The 22,473-nt window shown below is 44.0% G+C and overlaps 2 protein-coding genes across 2 annotated transcripts; one reads left to right on the plus strand and one right to left on the minus strand.

Annotated features, from left to right (window-relative positions):
* Positions 1-2,087: 2,087 nt before the first annotated feature.
* Positions 2,088-10,505, minus strand: utp18 (UTP18 small subunit processome component). The gene is made up of 13 exons (XM_062532425.1): positions 10,086-10,505; positions 9,525-9,664; positions 8,848-8,943; positions 8,656-8,723; positions 8,413-8,510; positions 7,953-8,078; positions 7,418-7,592; positions 6,963-7,063; positions 6,408-6,498; positions 5,768-5,891; positions 4,846-5,020; positions 3,336-3,478; positions 2,088-2,529 (listed from the first exon to the last, which is right to left on the minus strand). The coding sequence occupies exons 1-13, from the start codon at positions 10,278-10,280 to the stop codon at positions 2,505-2,507; spliced, it is 1,557 nt and encodes a 518-aa protein (XP_062388409.1). The 5' UTR covers positions 10,281-10,505; the 3' UTR covers positions 2,088-2,504.
* Positions 10,506-10,833: 328 nt separating this feature from the next.
* LOC134077055 (nucleoside diphosphate kinase A 2-like) lies at positions 10,834-14,165 on the plus strand. Its single transcript, XM_062532427.1, has 5 exons — positions 10,834-10,988; positions 12,297-12,423; positions 12,698-12,799; positions 13,109-13,221; positions 13,845-14,165. The coding sequence occupies exons 2-5, from the start codon at positions 12,301-12,303 to the stop codon at positions 13,960-13,962; spliced, it is 456 nt and encodes a 151-aa protein (XP_062388411.1). The 5' UTR covers positions 10,834-10,988; positions 12,297-12,300; the 3' UTR covers positions 13,963-14,165.
* Positions 14,166-22,473: the final 8,308 nt, after the last annotated feature.

Raw genomic sequence — 22,473 nt, forward strand, 5'->3', positions numbered from 1 at the left:
CAGCTTCACCCCCACTGAGATGAATCATCCTGCAGCCACCGGTAGCCACGGCACAGCTGGAGCAGTGCTTTATCCCGAGGCCTTCTCTGAGATGGTGCAATACTGCCGCGATCCAGACATGCTGCTGGCTTCAGTGAATGAGGAAACTCGACAGGTTGAGGGATCATAGCTGTCTCCACTCGCCGGCGGAGTTGCGTAACAAACGACGCAGTGAATCTTGGCATCTGCCGCCGCCGAGGCGAGCCGAGCCGAGCCACACGCTGCCGTCACAGACGTGACGGAGTGACAGCGAGTGGGTCGGCTGCTGGTGGAGAACAGATTAATTTGAGGCTTCAGTGCAGGAAGGCGAGAGGCAGGAGGAGGCGACTGGGAGCCCGATGACCCAGACAGTTGCCTGATTCACAGGGCTAAATGAGGAAACCGCCCAGGAGCGGAGCAGTGCAGTGCAGCACAGCACAGCACAGCACAGCACAGCACAGCACAGCACAGCACAGCACAGGCAGATAAACATGTTTATGTTCAAACCCAACTCAGTGACAGCTGCAGAGCTTCAGTTCCAGCCCTTCAGTATGAGGAAGTGTTTGCTCTCGTCATCTCAAAACAATACAATATTAGAGTACCTTGGGGTTTGCTGATACTAAATGACATAGATGTAGTTTACTATGCATAGACTATTTCATGTTTAAGACATTTAAGACATGTTCATAGCTTCATGGGTAGAGAGCCTGTGTTTCTTGGCTCTCTTTGTAAGTATCATGTTAAGAAAGCCACTGTGAATACCAATCTGTCGTCAGGTATTTGGCCTATATGTGAGACAACTGACATCCGACCCCACCCATTCACAGCTCGCTAATTACTGTAAACCTTTAAAAGAATCCCTCTCCTTACACAACTAATGCATCACCAGAGTACTACAAAGCCCAGACATGACACAGCAATTCAGGATGGTGACAAAAGCAACTAAAATGCGCAAACTAAGCATGACATGACATGGAGAAAACAAGCGGCAACATTTCAGATGTTCAATGTTGAAAGTAACATCATGAGTGCACCTTCATGAATGTTTTAAACATAATCCACCTGTTATTCAGTGTTAAATTGAAGAGGTTTGTACATTCATACTTAAATCTAAAAGGGCATCTGATAACAGGAAATACCATGGATCTTCTTCTAATTCACCTCATCTGATACATGTGAAAGCCCTATGAAGGACTCTGCGCCTGATTCCTTCCCTGGCCTGATGGAGAGCTCAGAGCCTTGATCGTGTCTCCCACCAGCCTGTTACTTCCTGCCCTTAATGAGGGAGTATGAGAAGGCCTCGTACCTGCTGATAGATGCATCTGACAGGCCTCTCACACAGAGGCCAAAACAAAGTCTAACTCCTTGTTTTCCTGAAGCTCTCGTTTGCCACTGTGACAGGTCTGTGGGGACAGAACTGCTCATTAGTGGATGTGATGACAACACCATGGCCACTATATTCCAGCGGAGCACGGCTACGGAGCGCTGCCTGGGACATGAGCCAGGAGAGAAAAGCTCATTATAGAGACCAGCCTCGGCCTCCACAACCATCTTACTGTAATTTCCCCATTAGCCGCCATTTATACATTGATTTTGTAAAAATTCTTCAGCTATGAGGTTAATACACAGGGACAGTTAGGTGTCAATATGGTTTTGTCCCTATTAACTTGCATAAAACACTGTCCTGCGGCTTATACACAATGTGGCTTATACACAGGAAATTACTGTACACACTTATGTTGTCATTATGATACACTTCTAATCATAATTATTCCTTACAGACAACCTTGTCAAGATCAATGGCTGCCTTGTCATAGAGCTATATAATCAGGTGGGATTCTATCTCACCATTTAAAGATGTCTAAGAAATAACCAAGATGGTTGAAGGTAGACTAACCAGCGCCATCTAGTGGCCAACATCCTTTTGGCCACTACATGTAAATCTGCCTTTTACAGCCTACAAGTTATTGTGCTGATAAAATTAGTCTGACTTCTATCCAAACTGCTAAAGCACAAGAAATCGAAACCAGAAAACAAACAAAACCGATCCAGACACTCTTCATAATGCATCGGTTGTTTTGGAGACTCAAGACATACTGAACAGTTTGTTTGGGAAATGTTTTTTTACAAAGAGCATTTTGACAATAATGTAAAATGAACACATTTCTACATGATTATCTGAGGAACCACAACTAGGGCTAATGCGATGCCTCATGCACATCATCAACACATCATCTCCCATAACTAAAGGTGAAGTTTGCATTGATATTCTCCGAAAACATCAAGTCAATAAATATCCACTGGATATTTAACACAACCTATTGAGCACTGTAATAAAGTAAGAAATAGTCTCTTGTAGGGCAAATGGTGGCGCAACTCTCTTGCCCATGGAGATGGTTAGACCAAAACAGTCAAGACCAAACAACTCTCTCTCAAACAACACAATGTGAAGACCGACTCGACATCTCTGGGCCCGAGTTAAGTCTTCAGAAGTCCTTATAGTGCAGTAACCTGGAAAATGCGGAGAGGGAAAAGATACAAGTCAATAAATACTGAGGAGAATTCAAAATAGAGTGGGCAAAATAAACTACAATACCCAGAATTCCATTCCAGAATGTCCATATTTCAAAATGGCTGGTCGGTTCCAGAGCCATATAAAGAGAGAGTTGCGACAACCCGGGTACAGAAAATTCCGTCTGTGACGTGGTTCGTGTAACTTCAAATAGTTCAAAATAGTTCCCGGAAGCGATTGACTGCGTTAGAATAACCGTCTTGTACTGTCTGTTAATGAGAACGCTATTTGTGTTCGATCCTAACTTCCGGGAACTATTGTTGAGAAAATATGGAACGTTAGCGTCAATGGAGTTGTCGCAACTCTCTCTTTATATGGCTCTGGTCGGTTCCATCACAAATGTCTCATGATTCTGAACAGACTGTACAGTGTAAAGTGACTTCCATCTTATGTATAAGCACTCATACTGTATTCCCAGGCCCTGGCCAATATGATAGAACCATTAGAGAAACCATAATAGAACCATTAACAGCATCTTTAGTACATTCTACACTAGAACAGTTGCCTAGGATGAACATTAAAATGGACAGTTTTTACTAGCATGGACATTTGCAACCTTTAAGCATGTCTGCAACTGGGCAAAGAAGAAAACAAATCTCTAGTGAGCTAAAATGTTTGTATTTAATTACCCTTGGAGTATATTAGTGTGTACTTTAGTGGATATTCTTTCTCTTTTCATGTGTAACACTATGGCCCTGACTGACAGCTGAGGGGAGGGGCGGCGTTAGCGTTAGCGTTAGCCCACCTGAAGAGCAGGGCGTCGCCCTTGTTGTTGGCCACGGAGTAGAACCCGCTGTTGGGGGAGAAGTCCAGACAGTGCGTGCGGTAGATGGTCTTCCGCCGGAACACGGGGAAGTTGGAGAAAACCGTCAAACTGGGAAGATGGACCTGGAAAACCGACACGACCAGAGGAGAATGAAGGAGTATTAGCAGTAGCAGCAACAGCAGCAGCAGCCACAGTCAGCCTTAACCCTTCACCATCTAAATAACAGGCAGGCTACACCACACACGTGACTATAGCCTTAACCCTTCACCCTGAAGCGTTGTGCATTTGCAGCAACAATTAGCTTCCTCGAAGATCAATGGAACTGGCTAAACCAGATGTGATAGATGTGATACATTCAAAAAACTTAGACCTTAGATCTTGTAAATTGCATTCATTCAATTGCAAACCAATTACGCAATAATCCAATTTTCACCATATATATTGGCATGGTGTTTTTTTCAGTTAGCCTATTAGCTTGTTTGATGCTCACTGAGCTCAATGCCAATCAAACCAGCAACAATCATGCTAGCCCACTGTCAGTGCTTGGTACTACCTGCTATTTTATTTGTATCTGTGTGCTGAACATGTGAATGTGTGTACATCATTTCACACGTAACCGAAAAAGTGATTCTCGGTCTCACTCAAATTCAAATTCAAATAGCTTTATTGGCATCTCTCTCTCTCTCCACAGTATCCATCTCTCTCTCTCTCTCTCTACAGTATCTCTCTCTCTCTCCACAGTATCTCTCTCTCTCTCTCTCCACAGTATCTCTCTCTCTCTCTCTCTCCACAGTATCTACCTCTCTCTCTCTCTCTCTCTCTCTCTCTCTCTCTCTCTCTCAGGCCTGTGCACAACAGACGTGTTGCAGACAGCTATGGAGCAACTTGGAGTTTCATGAACAGCTCAAATGGCCACGAGATGCGAAAATGAAAATCGGGATGTGCTGCAGCAGTCACGTCACGACACACACACGCACACACACTTTCCTGAACTGTGTGTTTGAGCGTAGTGAAGTTTGGGGTTTTGTCAGGTTAGGGGGAAAACAATGTCCTCCAGGTGAACTAATTATTCATGAGATGGTGATGAAGTGCAACTTCTCACACTGCAGCTCATCTCCAGGTCTCAGTGAAGCACTTCCTCTGACAGGACATCAGCTCTATAATTAATCACACCATGAGAGCTATCTACTGTTCCACTTAGCTCCACCTAGTCTCTCTCTCTCTCTCTCTCTCTCCCTCTCTCCCGTTGGATTTCAGTCCAACCATCTTTTTGCTGTTAAGAGAATCTGATTTCATTGCCACTTTTCCTTGATCCTGTCTTTCTGTCCTTGTTCCTGTCTCTCTCTCTCTCTGTCTGTCTCTAGCTCTCTTCTTCTCGTCTCTCTCTCTGTCCATATCTTCCTTTCCTTTCCTTTCCTTGTCTCTCTCTCTCTTTCTCTCTCCCCCCCCCACCGTGTGGGCCTGCTTGGGTGCAGTGTGCGGTGCGTACCAGTCGGTTGGCCTCGTCGTCGGCGCGGGATGCGATGGCGAGGATCTCGGAGGTGGGGTTGAAGCGCAGCGCGGTGGCGGCCGTCACCAGGTTCATGACGGCCTTCAGGGGCTTAGGCTCCGCCTCCCGCACACACGCCTGCTGGGAGTACACGTTCACCACGCCAGACTGGGACCTGTGCACACACACCGCCACAACAGTCACATGTGTGTGTGTGTGTCTGTGTCTGTGAGTGTGAGTGTGAGTGTGAGTGTGAGTGTGAGTGTGAGTGTGAGTGTGAGTGTGAGTGTGAGTGTGAGTGAGAGTGAGAGTGAGAGTGAGAGTGTGTGTGTGTGTGTGTGTGTGTGTGTGTGTGTGTGTGTGTGTGTGTGTGTGTGTGTGTGTGCGTGCGTGGGTGTGTGTGTGTGTGAGAGAGAGAGTGTGAGTGTGTGTGTGAGAGAGAGAGAGAGAATAAGAGTGTGAGAGAGTGAGAGTGTGAGTGAGAGTGTGTGTGTGAATGTGAGCATGAGTGTGAGTGTGAGTGTGTGTGCGTGTGTGTGCGTGACAGAGTATGATTGTGAGTGAGTGTGTGTGTGTGTGTGTGTGTGTGTGTGTGAGAGACGACTCGATAAGAACCTACCCGCAAGCCAGGCACTGCCCGTCAGGTGAGAAAGAGAGTGTGAGTGTGTGTGTGTGTGTGTGTGTGTGTGTGTGAGAGAGAGAGTATGTGTGTGAGATTATGAGTGTGAGTGTGAGCGTGTGTGTGAGAGAGAAGAGAGTGTGAGTGTGAGCGTGTGTGTGAGAGAGTGAGAGAGTGAGAGTGAGTGTGATTATGAGTGTGTGTGTGTGTGTGTGTGTGTGTGTGTGTGTGTGTGTGTGTGTGTGTGAGAGAGAGAGAGTATGATTGTGATGTGAGAGTGAAACCACTTTGATGAGCACCTACCCGCAGGCCAGGTAGTGTCCGTCAGGTGAGAGGGCGATGGAGGTGCCCCTCACGCAGCCCTCGTCAGGGAAACGGCTCAGGCACTTACTGCTCCTCACGTCCCAGATGAACACCTCGCCCTCCTCTGCAGGATCAACACACACACACACACACACGCACGCGCACACACAAATACACATGCATCAACAACACTGGACGCTTGAGGTCACATCGAACACATTTAATGTAAACATGTGGCTCACAGTACTGAATGTAAACTTGTAAGCTTACAGCTCAATGCCATTCAATCAATTAACAAATAACAACACAAAAAGGTAAGAATATCTTACACTCTGACTCAAACAGAACCAAGTACTCCATAACAACATCCAACAGAGGCCCATGATGTCTTATAGCCGTACAGAGGTAAAGAAACCTTTACACTTCATAACATAATCATTAAGGACTTGACTTAAGATAAAAAATATCTACAGTATGCATTGCAATCTGTCTTCATTAAAAGACAAAGATTTAATAAATATAAAGACAAAGCTTTAGTAAATATAAAGCCTCTTCATGACCCTGCGGGTTCAGGCCAAACGAGGGCTGTTCAATTTTAAAGGAAACGTGACATGAGTCGGTGTGTAGCAGTAGCACTGACCAGACATGGAGAAGATCTTGCTGCCGTCTGCGGAGAAGGCCGTCCCACACACGTTCCCACTGACCTTCATGCTCCTGATGACCTCCTTAGTCTGAAACCAGGCCGACGCTTTAACGGTCACTTTTCAAAAGTGGCAGTAGCCCAAATATCAACAGAGAGTGCACATTCCGGTTCCAGAAAGTAAAAGTCCTGCCATATATTCTGTCTACCTGTGTACTCAACACAGGTGATATGACTAACTATCTGATCTACCTGGCTGCTAATTAGGATGACCTGGTTTATTACATGGCTGGATCAAATACTTGGCAGGACTTTTACTTTCTAAACCTGGGATGTCCGCCTCTACGCATCAAGCCCTGAAAAGAATTACTCAAATACACCAACTCACTTTGACCTACTAAAACTACAAAACATTTTGCAATGATTATACTGTCAATGTCAATGCCAATGTCAATGCCAGTCAATGTCTGGACAGATAATATAAGACCAAAGACTTTGCTAAGATCTACAGGTTTGTAATAAATCTCCACCCATAAGCACAGTCTACCAGCTCACCTTCATGGTCATGAGGTGGAGATATCCTGAGGAGCCGGTGAGGAGGAGATAGTCCCCCTCAGGAGAAACCTCAAACTCCTTCACCCTCTGTTCAGTCAACCCTGTGAGAGAGAGAGAGAGAGAGAGAGAGAGAGAGAGAGAGAGAGAGAGACAGACAGACAGAGAGAGGGAGACACACACACACACACACACACACACACACACACACACACACACACACACACACACACACACACACACACACACACACACACACAGAGAGAGAGAGAGAGAGACAGACAGAGACACACACACACAGACAGACAGACAGACAGAAAACACATTATATTAGTCTGCACACGATGACCATTATGTTCTCAGAGAAAAAGAAAGGCTCCAGGAATCAGAGGGCTACACATGGACTACAAGTGTGGCAGCAGCCAGCGTTGTTTCGTGTGCTCGTCTGAGAGCCTCACCTCTGACGGTGGGGACGGGGATGATCTTGCCCTCCATCATGTCGTAGATGTAGAAGAGCTTGTTCCTCATGCCCGTGGCAATCACCTGCTCTCCGTTGGCGCTGAAGCAGGCCTTGTTCACCGGAAACCTCTCCAGGTGGATGCTCTGGATCTTTGGGTTGGTCTTACCGTCCACCTGGAGCCACAGGTAATGACAAGTTATTAAAAATAATGTGCAAAAGAACCGTACTCACTAGTTCATTCTTTTTACTTCTTAATTATTGCACCATGCCTAAACAAAAGCGTTTCGGCGTCAAGCCGTCCTCAGTGTTACACGCCGAAATGCATTTGTTTTTTGGCACCCGAAGAAGCAAAGATATTTTTTGGAGTTTGAGCACGCCTCTCTCTGCAAGTTATTAAAACTCAAATCACGAATGATGTGAAATGAACTTACAAGTGTGAAAGCGGTATTAGTGGTACTGGGCTGGCAGCAGAGTGGTAGTGCTAATAAAGACTTCAATTCACAAACTTCAACACATCAACCTTCAATTCTCACCTGAAAGAGAGAGATGGAATGGTCCAATCCTGCGGTCATGATAACCTGAGCTGAGGGGTGAAACTGGACAGTGGTCAAGCGGTCATCTGCAGGTCGGTCATTGTTGGCCTTCAGGCACTTCTTGATCTGAGACAAAATGATAAAGCACATTTAGAGGGACAGCCTGGATATCAACACAGCCATCGACCATATTATTATTTGGATCAAATCTAACATTCATCATGCAACTCCATCTTGTTTCATATTCAAGAAATGTCTAAGATCTCATTCTAACCACTGAGGAAAATCTGATTAGATGATATCTTAAGTATGGAAAGCGAAGTTCATCTGCCATTTTTTTCCTAAGCTACGCCCACTGAATACCTAATCATTGACATGTCTGTCAGTTCAATTGTCAGAGAGTGTAAATCAGCAGAGAGAAAGAAGGGTAGATGCACACATTTTTTTTTTTTTATCTTACCCTTATAATTCCCTTGGGGAGACTTTCAGACGTCCCCACAAAGTTGCCCGTCTTGCGCATCAAATTGTCTTCGTCGTCCTCATCTTCCTCTTCCTCCTCTAAATGAGGAAAACAGGAAACGTGATAAAATAGTAGACATGAAAGCACATAACACTTCAAAGAATTCTAATGAACATTGAGCTGGGTTGAGATTTAGAATGGGTCTGGTGTCAGCCAGGCAGGCATTGTCTGGGTTCCATTTACCTTTCTTTTTCTTCTTCCTCACTTCCGTCTCTGCCCAGGAGGGGGCTCCACCCATAGACTTTTGGAACCTGGAATGCATTAAACACAGCAGGCATTATTACAACTGGAAAAGAAGTCCAGAAATCTCTTGTTAGAACTACAATGTGCACATACACTTATTCTCAGAAAAATATGGTAAACAACAGCACTTACTGTTCTTTTAGCCGCTGTTGTAGCTTCTGTTTGGTCATTCTGGCCTCTGCGCTGCCTTTGGTGAAGTCCGTGCGGAACCGGTGAGCCATGTCCACCCTTCAAAAGGAACAACCAGACTATTCACCTGTGCTGAGCCACAGTTGTATGAACAGGAAGGGACTTTTTTGCACTGTTATGGCCATCAGAGGCTTGACAGAAAATGCAACTGTAGTCTGGCTATCACCATACTAAGCTCAATCTTTTAAGATTGAACATTAGTATGAGAAGGCTGCACTTTGTTTCTACTGCACATGTGGCGTGATCAATGGGCATCGTTCAAATGACTCTGTACGCTTGGATAGTCCTTCAACCAATCAGATCAACGATCCGGTGCGTCCGTGTCTCTCAAGGCGTGAACAACATGCCAGAATCCCAGCCAGCTTTTTAAAAGTTTAGTCAGCTGCCTTGGAGCTGAGAAACACTTTCAATCAAGTTCTGATTCTGAAAATAACTGACACTCAGGGATCTGACAGACCAGCCAACAGCCTTTAACTGAAAACAAATGACACATAAACAACATAAGAAATTAAGCATTCTAACAGAGAGACATCAGAGAGGGAACCATGTGTGCCAGTTTCAAGACAGAGAATAAACCAGAGGTCTACCGTATTGAATCTCTATGTCTCAAATAAACGTACTCTTCCGCAACTTCATCATCGTCATCCTCCCACACAGCTTTCTTCGCTGCCGGGACCTGAAGCCTTGATTCGTTTTCAGTCTCATCATCGCTGGAATCCTCCTCGTCCAGTAAGCTACCCCTCATGTCACCTGCTTCATGCTAGGAGGGAATGGTTGCACACACACACACACACACACACACACACACACACACACACACACACAAACAGACACACACAAACAGACACACACACACACACACACACACACACACACACACACACACACACACACACGTCAGAGATCATGGTAATCTGACTACATCTGGAGATATTTAACTGAACTTGTAAGTCAACACAGCATTAACCCTAACATTAAGCATTTGTAACAGGAACAGTAAACTAATTACAGCCATTAACTAGACTACAGTGTGCAGCTGGGAGCTCAGGCGTCATGTAACACCAGTTACAACATAAACATTCACAATGAACCAACATCACTTCAAATAGACCTCAAAGACTTCCACCTTGAACGAAAACTTTGTTGACTAATTTATCGAGTTATCTATCGAGTCGACTTACCTCCAATCTTTCCACCAGCTCGTCCTCTGTACCAAAGACGAGATCCTCCAGCAGTTTGACGGATGCATCTTGCTCGCCCAGGACTCTCAGCAATTGAACGTTCTTTTCTCTTTTATTTGCTTCTTCGTCCAAGTCCACTACCGGGTCTGGGCCTCTTTTCCTGCCTTTTCTGATGTGAGGCAAGAGTGTTGCCATGATGTAAAAGAACTCAAGAGTTAGCTAGCTTACTAGCCTATGCTTACAAGCTTGATGTTTGAAAACCGTTGTAGGATTGAGACAACTGTCACTGTTCTGATGTTCTAGATTACCATGACTCTACATAAAGGTTCGTGTTATTATCAAATGTACAGAATGGTTTTCAGAGGAGATGAACTCAACTTCACCATTCGAACTGCTCGCACTGTTTACCACATGGGGTATTCAGAGTTTCCGGTTGTATGACCTGTGAACCCGGAAATACTAAGAATTTTGAAACTACAATATCGTGCCACTGCCACTAGATGGCAATATTGGGTAAAAAATAAATTGCTCTCATCCAGTATCAATTAAAAAAAAAGATAAGTCAGTCAATGCAACGTTTTCTTTTATTTAATGTCATCCTTGCAGTATAAGATTACACAGTTACACGTCCAATGATCATCCAACAAATTACATAATACTCCTGTGTCGCAGTGGAAATATCAGTGCCTGCTCAATGCACAAACGCAGGCTCCTCAAAATGTACGGTCATTGGTAAGATCCAGAACATGGAGGACTGGAAGCTGCCACAGCCCACACGTCAGTCATTTTCGCAGAGGCCCACCCCTCGCTGTATAAAAGGCTTCCCAACCATCCTTCCTGTCTCGGACACATTTGTACTCTTGATCTCTCAGTGACTCCTGACAGCTCCGTTGGATCCTTAAGGTATGCAGTTGACATTACTTTTCATTTATTGTTTGCAACTATCTTATTTAAGCCGAAGTGTTCTATATTGTGTTTTAACAGTGACTCCAACATGTCAATTCGGCACTAGCTTTAACCTATAGCGTTTCCGACAATTTAATTATTGACACCTTATGTCAACGTGGAGTTGACGTTTCTGAAGTAAAGTTCAATTACCAGACGTGCTAAGCATGAACATGTTAGTGCTACTAAAGTGGTGGACCATCATCTTTGGAGTTTTGATGCAACATTAGGTTGTAGCCTCTCCAGGCTGTGTAACGTTACCGGGTGTTGCGATTTGCCGGTGTTACACTTTTCCTTTCTTGTCTGAGTAGGCGAATTTACATTAGCTGCAAGCAAACTGGCTTATGGCTACTGCGTCCCTATAAGCCCATCAACTGCTGCTAGGATTTACTTAAGGTATAATGAGTAATTTGATCCTGGACATCCACACGATTTAATCTTGTAGCCTACTTGAGTCTTGGTAGACCGCCTTTGCTAACGTTAACTAACTTCGGGAAGCCATGTGGCAGTAGCTTCAAACATGGCTGCCATTTTAACAATGGTCGGTAACGTGAATGGTCTTGTACGGAGTTTCATTTTGAAGAGATGCCATTAGACGGACTTCAGCATTACAGCTCGCAGTTTATTCGTTAATGCATAACCCAAATCCACTGCTGTTGAGCGCAAATCCTGATGCTCAGCTTAATGCTATCTCGGATAATCTTGTCAGTTGTCCAAATTGGTCTGCACAGGGTGCGGTACCATCGTGATTTTTGATTTTTGTTGTGACCTGATGCACTGTGTGTGTTCTGTCTCTGCAGCACAACCACTTTAAATATTAAAAGTAATTGGTGACCCAGATCTCGGTTATCTCGATAATGTGCTTTTAATGGTCCTTTGGACTCCACTTTCTTAACGTTGGTTACATCAGGCGTTTAGCAAAGTCTCTGACTCACTTTCACTGGGGAAATCGACACAAAGGACCAGATCATGCGTGAGGTCGGCCACCAGCCTGAAATTAATCGCAGGTGGTGAGCAGGCCAAGGACGCTCACAATGTAAGATAAGAATAGCTAATGGCATACTTTCCGTGAAGGCTGCCGTTTAATATGGCAATGAATGAACTGTATGTGTGCACTTCATGGCATCCCCTATTTAGAGACTTCTTTCCGATGACCGTGGATGCTCTTGTCTACGTTCAATTGCAATCACCGGCTCCCCTGCAAGATTTGCAGAGACCTGCAGCCTTGTACTGCTTTAATGACCATTTCGCTTCTCCTTTGTGCAGCATCATGACTGACGAACGTACCTTCATTGCTGTCAAGCCCGATGGCGTTCTGAGGGGCCTGATGGGCGAGATCATCAAGCGTTTCGAGCAGAAGGGCTTCAAACTGGTGGCCATGAAGTTCATGTTGGTAAGGGAATGTTGTGGTTCAATCTGTTATGCAGGGGCCATCTCCTCCTTCTGGTCTTTCAGATGAGCCCATAGTGGGACAAAGGATTCGGCCAGGGTGGCTTTAGCTCTCTCAGTAGCATATTGCCATTCAAATGGAATGGTTTAAATTTGATCCTTAAAATGTCTGTTCAAGTGGGGTCCATGCGTCTAACTCATCAGTCAGTGGGTGGTGTGGAATTACACTGTGCGTGTGTCTTGCATATGAAGCGGTATTTTTTCTGCTGCTGCTGCAGGCCCCTGACTCCCTCCTGAAGGAGCACTACATTGACCTGAAGGACAAGCCTTTCTACGCCGGACTCTGCAAGTACATGGGCTCCGCACCTGTGTGCGCTATGGTGAGCAATCAAAGGGTCCTCTTCATTTGCCAAACGGGCAGTTTGCCTGAAATGCTCGGCCTTGCACACCAGAATTTTGTATGCAAGGTTAAAATGCAATTCACTGCAAATGTCTAATTTTTCTAATTAAAAGCTGGATGTAATCCATTTCTATGGCTAATGTACCAATAGATAAAATCTTTCAGATCTTGGGACTTGTAGGTGTATTAGACCGAAATGGCCCTTTTTGGTGTTTAATCTGAAAGAGATGACATCAGTTTGTGTAATCCTAGCCTGAAACGTGAAATGGTTACCGACTGTGTCTGCCAGGTGTGGGAGGGCCTGAGTGCCGTGAAAACTGGCAGAGTGATGCTGGGTGAGACCAACCCCGCCGACTCCAAGCCTGGCACCATCCGCGGAGACCTCTGCATCCAGGTTGGCAGGTGGGTACCCGTTCCATGACCTGTTTGCCGCTGGGGTATTTATCCAGGCTGAGGCCTACCCCCTTGATCTTTAATAGTCAGGTGTCAATTTCAAACTGGGGCAGTCATTTGGCTTTATTTTTTATGTTTTTTTTGTTACAACCAGATAAGTTGTAAGTCACTTATCTGGTTGTAAACACTTTGGCTCACTATGTTTAAAATGTGCTATTAATGGTCTTGTCAAGTGATCAAGCTTTTAAGATGGCATCAACTTCGAAGGACTTAATGTTTCAACACTTTCTGTGTTTGTTAGTAGTCCTAATGCTTACCGTTTTATCTAGATTCTTACAAATATGGTTTTATGCATATCTAGATTCCTACTCATGGCCTTTTACAAGGTTAATTGGTCTTGAGACATCCTAAAATAGTTTTTTTTTTTATGAGGACATGGCTTGTGTCTGAACTCTAAGCCTTACAAGGGAATGTGTGCAGACAAGTGGTGCTACTTAGCACCCGATTAGATTACTAAGTGCATTGAAGGATTTTGACTAGGCATCCCCAGTGATGGTATTCAAGGCCATGTGGGCCTCATCACATCGCTCTCATGGTGGAACTAACGTGCTGACTCTCTGCGTTCTTCTCAGGAACATCATCCACGGCAGTGACTCAGTTGAGAGCGCCAATAAGGAGATCAGCCTGTGGTTCAAGCCAGAGGAGCTTGTGTCCTGGAAGCTTGCTGCTCTGGAGCACATCTACGAGTAAACCCGACCTTCAATCCGCCCTTGTGGCCCATGACCTTGCCTTGCACAAATGACTTTCTCTCTCCATCGTATATTGCTGTAGACTTGGGTCATGTGTCTCTCCTCTTACTGTCCTTGTAGCGACTAAAGCACTTGTTGAGTATAAAAAAATCATGTACGGAGCATGGTGTTTTTTATATACATTAAATCTGGACGAAAGCTGGACCATGTTGCAGTGTGACGTTTGTACAAGGGTGAAATGCATGCTGGTGCACAGACATGTGGGGGGGGGACTGGGTGTCTAAATACTGTGCCACTTTCAAAGTCTGAGATGCTTCAGAGCAATGGCCACAAACCACCACACATGGGGGGGGGGGGGACACAATCACCACACATAATGGGAACTCGGGGGACTAATTTAGATGGGATTACCAGAGATGATGGTGTTTTTAAAGGGTGCACTGAAGTGGGATTTGTAACCTGCAGCCCAACATAATGAGGTCCTATTGCACCACCATGTTAAGCTTTGAGCCTGAACTCTTTGTAGCGTCTTAAGAGTTCTGTGAGGGTAACAACTGAAACGATAGTCAAGTTTATTTATAGCACATTTCATACAGAGGTCATTCAATGCACTTTAACATGCACAAAAACCAAACAATAATGCAGATAGAAGCATAGATAAGGGTAATGAAGAAAAATCAATAAAGAATAAGTCTTATGGTGGAATAATTAAGACGGACACTGGTCTGCTCTTAACAGACTTTGCCAGAGTCTAATTTAGCAAACCAGTGATAAGTGATCCTTCTCACCCAGAGCTGTTGCCACTCTTGGGAGATTCGTTGACGTCGGCCCATCTGTGCACGCACACAATATTTCCTTTCTGGGAGACCTTAATGCCCAGGGCCAATAGCGCAGCTGTCACTGATGCTGACTACCACCCAACAAAAACTATCCACAAACAAATACTGTCTATTCGGTCAAGAAAGACAGGGGCCCTACTCACCAGAATCTCCCTTTGCCCAACCAAGGGCAGAACGTAGCACTTAAAAGGAACAAACCAGTACTACTCCCACGAGTGCATTTCTCTGGCGTGTTGGATCACACACATCAGGTGAATCCTTAATTCAGAATCCATTCAATGTGCTTCACATGAACAAAACCATACGGTAATAGCAGATAAGAGCATAGATGGGTTAAGAGTAATAATGAGAATAAAGATCATAAAACAAAAAGAAAACAAAGACTTAAGATGGAATAATTAAAAGACAGATACAGGTCTGTTTTTAACAGATCGACTTTGCTGGAGTCTTAATTTAGCAAACCAGTGATAGTGATCCTTCTCAAACACCCAGAGCTGTTGCCACTCTTTGGAGATTTGTTGACGTAGGAACGTCTGCGCCCACAATATTTCCTTTGTTACTGGGGAGACCTTAATGCCCAGGGCCGATAGCTCAGCCATCCCTGACGCTGACTACCACCCAACAAAAACTACTCCTTACAATTTGGTCTTAAGTCTAGATTTAAAACTAACTGCAGTTGGGGCCTTTTTAATGTAATCCGAAAGTTGGTTCCAGAGCTGAGCCGCATATCAGCTAAAAGCTGCTTCACCATGGTTAGTTCTAACTGCAGGTTTTTCTTCTGAGACCTGAGAGGACGAGAAGGTGTGTAGGCCTACTGCTGAAACATGTCTGATAGGTATTTAGCTGCTCCATTTACTCTTAAGTAGGATCCTGAAAAGATTGTCCACCTTCTACTCAATCTGAGTTCTAAAATGCCATGCAACATCTTCTTCTGGTATTACTTCTTGTATTAGTTGTTCGACATATGACCAATTAAGGGCAAGATGGCAAAGCTAAACAAGGGCCTGACAGTGAAAAGAGGGTGAGCATTCCTAAAATCAGTTGATTACCTCATTACCTGAGACTGATGTTTACCTCAGAGACAATAATACTATAATAATATTAGCCGCATTGTGTATAAGCCGCGGGACGAAACAAAACCATATTCATACCATATTAACTGCTCCCATGTATTAACCTCATAGCTGAAGATATTAAATCAATAAGCTACGGCTCATAGTTGGGAAATTATGGTACTAATTTAAAATAAAAAGGAAGCTTGCTAAAATCTATCCAGTTAGTGTTATCACCATCTGAACCATCTGAATTGTTACAAATCAAACCATCTTGACTTCTCTCTGATCTATAGGGCACTTAAAGGTGAACTATGCAAGTTTTTTTTAGCTCAACTAATCAGCCTCGGAGTCATTGGAATGGTTATTTGACTTATTTCGAGTTGAATGACGGCTGTCTCACTTCCCCCTATAGCGCCTCTGAGCAGAAAAAAACATGTGCAAGAGGAAGTCTCCAGCCTCACGATCATGCTCATGAAAAGGCAGACTGACCAATTGAGGAGTGTTGCAAAATATACACGCTAAAGCTGTGGGGGAAGCTCTGCAGAGAAATCTGCAAGCATAATTTCAGCGAAAAAGAAAAGCGAAAGCGAAAGCGGCGATGAAATCGGCAAACCTGCATAGTTTCCCATTAACTGGATCCGCTCCCTGCCAGTTGAATTCCCTGATCAAGCTTTACATCCCCAATCACCCCTGTGGTCCTCTGAGGAGCATCTGTGTTGACAGGCCATTAACGCTAGCAGGTCACATTCAAGACTCGTCCTCGGCGGTGGAATGAGTTGCCTATAGTGTTCTGCGTTCCAGTGACAGTTTTGTGTCTAAAAATCTGTTCAGCTTACACCTGATGAATTTAAGATTTGCTATTGTATTGATATAATTATTACTAATTGTATTGATGTAATAATTATTAGGCCTACTATTAGGCCTCTTATTGCTTAATGTAGGCTTGCCAACTATTAAAAAAAAAACTGTTAACTTAAACTATTGTAATGTTCAAATAGTGTAGGTGGCTTTGGTCAGCTAAATATAATAGCAATAACCATAACAAATGTGACACTGTCTGTGGCCATCACTGACAAAGTTACAGTGTCCTTCTGAAGTGCCATCAATTCCCTCTTGTCTATAAAAGTATACCGCACCTGCTCTTCGAAAGTGATCTGCAGCAGTCATTTGCCGTATACTGTAGCCTGCTGTACAGGCATTTTGGTCCGCATGTCTCCCTTGATATCCACCCGTGATGTTGGAGGTTGGTCCTTTGGCCACAGATCCATAATACATGTTGCCATGGAGAGAAGCATGCCATACCACGGTCGCAACAGCTATAACAAGCTCTCATATATCGTAATCCTTTCACTGGACAAAGGAACAGCAACACTAACCACACTGCAGTTACTTCTTGTATAGTTCTGTGGTGTTTTTCCTTCTTTCTTTTTATAGCATTCATTTTATTATAATGCATTAAGGTTATTTGTCTGAGAGGAAGAGTATCAAAGAAAGTTGTAACATTGTTAATTCTTTCATCACCCATTACTGGTGTGAGTATAATGTATCGATCTGGGGGGAGGAATGTTCATAACTGCTATACCTGACAGTCTAGGACAGACTGTTGAGATGACGGGCACTCTACACTACCAGTGTTGCCAGATTGGGTTGAATCACCCCGCTGTCTTCAGCAAAAAAACGCCCAACAACGTTTTTCTCATAGAGAACCATTGAACTCAAAATATTTACCCGTCTACGGCTTATTTCCCCCCGCCGAACGATGTAAAAAGAAGCCCAATTGGGCGGGCACCCGCCCAATCTGGCAACACCCATACCCCCAGGCTGGAATCATTTCTCCACTCAACCCCAACCCCATCTGAGATGGCAGGTTGGGACCTCTCCCAGAATTCTGCTGTGATGTTGCCCACACATTCACACACGCTCATATCAAATCTCCAGTGGACTTTTTCCTTGCTAAAGAGAAGTAGATGAACAGTAAATGGTAAATGCACTGCATTTATATCGCACTTTTATCGGCTTCTGCGAGCACCCAAAGCGCTTTATCATGCCTCACATTCACCCATTCACACACCGATGGCGGACTAGTAAATCTACAGTGGCTCAGGAGGTAGAGTCGTCGTCCAGTAACCCCTCCTGACCCTGTGGAAGTAACCTTGAGCGAGACACCTGACCCCAGTGCCCCCGATGTGCAGGTTGGCGCCTTGCATGGCAGCCTCCGTCATCGGTGGGTGAATGTGAGACATGATATGTAAAGCTCTTTGGATGCTCGCAGAGGCCGATAGAAGTGCTATACAAATGCTCTGACTCTGACGTTTCTTAAAAAGTTGATATGGTGTGATAAATCTAAACTCTGTTGCATGTTCTAAAATCGTTGGCCACCCTCTTCACATACACACAGTACCCCTGTCTGTCCTGTTCTTCTTTTCTTGTATGTTGTAACACACACACACACACGCACACGCACACGCACACACAGTATACCCCTGTCTGTCCTGTTCTTCTTTTCTTGTATGTTGTAAGTCTTGTCACTATGCCTGCATGGAGGAATTGCCCCTCGGGAATAAATAAAGTTTTTTGAATTGAACTGAACTGAATTGCTCTTTACTGGCAAGTGGTCCACCTCTCTGTCCTCCCCAGCAGTGCTGTGCAGTTGAAGGTGCAGTAGGCAAGATGATGATTTTGATCATATTCAGTGAAACGTATGCGCCGACAGAACAACATGAATCTGCATGCAGTTTTCGAAAAAAAAAAAAAAAAAAAAAACCCAAACCATGTGCTTCTACCTCCACCTAGAGCATGTTATTTGTTTTGCAAAAATCCTGCTGGTTTTTCTCCGGTCCAATAAAGGCAGGGCTGTAAGATCATTGGCAGATCTGAGTCTGACTCCATCACAGTTCGTGCACATACAATCACAAGCACAAACTGAATGGGAGGGTGCTCGGTGGTAGAGGGGGAGGGGCATAAGAGTTGTATATATTCAAAATGTTGGCAAAGTCCCCTCAATCTGCCAGATTTACCAACTGCAGCTTTGATCTTATCAAATTCAATTATGACATCCAACAGTTATGATTAGAGATACAGTATGATCATTTCCTCTATCTTGCTGATTTACAATGATGCTTTTGTTTTGTCTTGAGTTCTAAATCCAGTGCACCCAATTGCTCTACAGCAGGGGTCGGCAACCTTTGAGACATCCAGTGCCAACTTCAAAATTTCTAGTCAAAGAGTGTGCCACTATCATCAATTTTTATCTGGGGTTCGTAGTTTGTCACTTTTAATTGTAAACACGACTCGGAATTGTCCGTGGTCAAACGGCTGCCGATAGGGCTGAGCACACTTTTCATATGCGAAAATACCTGCTCACACAGGTATGTTGAGCTGAACACTGAAAAGAAGGATTGGAAGATCCTGCTGTCAGTCTGAGATTTTTTTTTTTTTGCTGATGCTGGTGGCGCGTGCCAGTGATTATGCCTCGGCGTGCCAGCAGTGGCACCCGTGCCATAGGTTGCCTACCCCTGCTCTACAGTGATATTTTTTAAACTGTTTTTTATTATTATTATTATTTTTTTTTAAAGTTTCTTTTGATGTTTGAATTTCAGTAAAAGGTTTGAAAATCTAGTCTAGTCTATCTACAGGCTAGCTGCGTGTGGTCGGGCCACCTGGTGAGTTGACTCAGCTTCCTCTGTTGCAGGAGTGTCGCCATGACAGCAACTCTGCGGTTCCTGCCAACAAGACAAGTTAGTCTTCTTCTTCACACCAACCTGTAGTTCCTGCCGGTCTAATTCAAGAGCTCGAGACGGACTGGAGCCGCTCCTGTGTGTGTCTAAGATCTTTTTACAGTAACCTGAGCTGTGTGAAACACAGACCCATATTAGTCTTTCTTGACCCGAATCTGTGTCCTCAGGCACAGGAGCCAGGTGTGTTAGCAAAGAGGCTAAACCCATGGATGCTACAGTGTTGCCAAGTCCGCTTCTTATAAGCGACTTTGGGCGTGTGTGTTTGCAAAGTCGCTTGAAAACATTAGTAGTCATTAGTAGCGTTTTTTTGTGCTTGTTTTTTTTGTGCTGTAGCTTCTTTTGGGCTTTTTCTGCTGTCTCTCCCTTGCCTTCTCTCATGCTTTCCCTATGCTACATAGAATTGGGTAGAGTTCGGGTCGCTTGTTTTCAGAGGCCCAGTTGCTTATTTTCCTCCCAAGACTTGGCAACACTGGATGCTAGTGAATGTTGTTAGCTCATCGCAAGGCGTCAGGGAGCTAAATGTATCATATTTTGCGGTTCATATCTTACGATGGAACCAGGGTGGAGTGGGGAACAGAGGATAGGTTTTTGTTTGTTCGACAGAGACTCTCAGTTGAAGATATATCCTGCATGGTGTTTAGTAGGCCTTATGTTTCCACTCATTCCTACGATGGCGTACTAGAGCCACATATGAAAAATATATTTTTTGCCATGCATGACGAGATTAACCTTGACATGTCGACATTAAACTCAAAATTTCAAGAGTAAACTTGAAATATCATGTCGACTTTAATCTCACCAACATGTCGACTTTAATCTCATGTCAAGATCTTTAATCTTGACATGTCCATCAAAACTAGTTTCGAGAGAGAGCGTCTGCATCCGGACAGTCAGTCTCAGACTAAATCAGTTTAGCAACAAGGAAGTCCTCGCTCTCTTAGTCGAGACTAAACATTAAATGTTCAGAATAGAGTGGAGAACAATATATTTTAATTTTATTTTTAAAAATTTTGAGTTTAATGTTGACATGTTTTTTTTCTTCATGTGTGGCCCTAATACTACATGGAGCTTTTGGAGGGTCTTTTGGTGAAGTGTGGGTGGTACAAAGTACAGTATTAAAGAGACCCTATGCAACTTTCTGCAGGAGACGATCGCTCTTTGTTTACATCTGGAAGTCTGAGACGAAGAACCACGCTTGCAATTTATATATTTAAATATAGCCTATACATGTATAAATATACACGCTAAAGCTGTCGGGGAAGCTCTGCAGAGAAAATGCAAGCATAAAACGAGCGAAAACGAACAACGAAACCGAAACCAGAGATGAAATCGCCAATCCTGCATAGTTCCTCTTTAAAATCACTGTGTGAGGTTTGGTAATGTTTTTGGCATCATTACAATCCACTTAGACATGATACACGACACCAGAGAAGAGCTGAACTGTTACAATACTCCTGTTGATAATTGATTTTAAAACAGAGTTTAGCACCACACCTATATAAAAAAAAGTGTTTTGAAAGATAAGAGAGCGCCTGATATCATGACATAAGGACAAATATCAAAATGAAACAGAAAGTGAGCGCTGAGAGGGCAAAGGACAGGCTAGTAAAACATTGAAGGTGAAGTTCATGTTTAAGTTCAAGTAGTTTATTATTGTCAAGTGTAAAAGGAAGCATAAGTAATGCTATTCTTGTGCTCAATATACATGAGTACTTAAAGAGTAATGAAGAAGTAATGTGTATGGGGAGGGGATATGGTGTGTGTGTGTGTGTGTGTGTGTGGGGGGGGGGGGGGGGGGGGGGGTTATAATGGGGTGTTGGAAACGATGGAATGGTGTGTGTGTGGGTGGGTTGGTGGTGGGTGGGGTGTATCAGGGATCACTTTGGCCAGTTATCAGGCCGCTATTTTGGTCACACTGTGTGTGTGTGTGTGTGTGTGTAAGGCTTAACGTGGTGACATTGAAGCTGTTATAAAAAAAACATTTGTTTGTTGAGATTGTTTTTCCGTTGCTCTGCATATGTCATCTCCTTCTTTGCTCTGATTGGTTCTAAGTCATGTTGGAACAGGAAGGGGCTTTGCTCTGATTGGTTCTAGGTCATGTTGGAACAGGAAGTTCCAGTGAAAGGAATTCAGAATTTTTCAGCGGTAAACAAGAAATTTTGGACAATTCCATGCTCAAATCAAGGTCCATAAAGACATGGATGACCGTTTGGTGGATGAACTTGACTGGCCTGCAAAGAGTCCTGGCTTCAACCCAATAGTAGGCTACACCTTTGGGATGAATTAGAACGGAGACTGAGAGGCAGTCTCCTCGTCCAACATCAGTGTGTGACCTCACAAATCCGCTTTTAGAAGAATAGTCAAAAATTCCCATTCCTCAACCTTGTGGAAAGCCTTCCCAGAAGAGTTGAAGCTATTATACCAGCAAAGGGTGGACCGATGTCCATATTAAACCCTATGGATTAAGAATGGGATGTCAAGTTCATATGCGAATCAAGGCAGGTGACCCAATACTTTAAGCAATATACTGTAGTGCATGTTATCTATTTAAAAAACACGTCTCTAACCTAATCTGGTTTGATTATATTTAATTGTTTTTTTTGTGATCTCATTGCTTAGTCTAGATAACATGCAATCAGTTATTACTACCCAGCCCTGATTGGCAGCTTCAATTCAAAACAATTCTAGAATGAGAATCCAGTGACTAAATGGAATTCACTCGGTCCTGTAGACCAATCCAGTCAACAGCCGAGAATGAGCCAGCCAATCACCTGTGGAGTGGGTTGTGCCAGAGGTGGTTAGAGATTTGCCTGGTTAGAGATTTTTTTTTCCCTGTTCACCTGTGCAAGTTTTGTGTCAAAGGTCTAAGGTGTGGTGCTGT

This window comes from Sardina pilchardus, chromosome 3 (genome assembly GCF_963854185.1).
Source record: "Sardina pilchardus chromosome 3, fSarPil1.1, whole genome shotgun sequence".
Taxonomy (NCBI): domain Eukaryota; kingdom Metazoa; phylum Chordata; class Actinopteri; order Clupeiformes; family Clupeidae; genus Sardina; species Sardina pilchardus.

Excerpts from the sequence above, each read along its gene's own strand:
- utp18 (XM_062532425.1), bottom strand. The coding sequence starts at position 10,280 with ATGGCAACACTCTTGCCTCACATCAGAAAAGGCAGGAAAAGAGGCCCA. Across the intron at positions 7,593-7,952 it reads ATTCCATCTCTCTCTTTCAG|GTGGACGGTAAGACCAACCC; the intron begins GTGAGAATTGAA and ends CTGTGGCTCCAG. Across the intron at positions 5,021-5,767 it reads GGACACTACCTGGCCTGCGG|GTCCCAGTCTGGCGTGGTGA; the intron begins GTAGGTGCTCAT and ends GTGTGTGCACAG.
- LOC134077055 (XM_062532427.1), top strand. The coding sequence starts at position 12,301 with ATGACTGACGAACGTACCTTCATTGCTGTCAAGCCCGATGGCGTTCTG. Across the intron at positions 12,424-12,697 it reads TGGCCATGAAGTTCATGTTG|GCCCCTGACTCCCTCCTGAA; the intron begins GTAAGGGAATGT and ends CTGCTGCTGCAG. Across the intron at positions 13,222-13,844 it reads CTCTGCATCCAGGTTGGCAG|GAACATCATCCACGGCAGTG; the intron begins GTGGGTACCCGT and ends CGTTCTTCTCAG.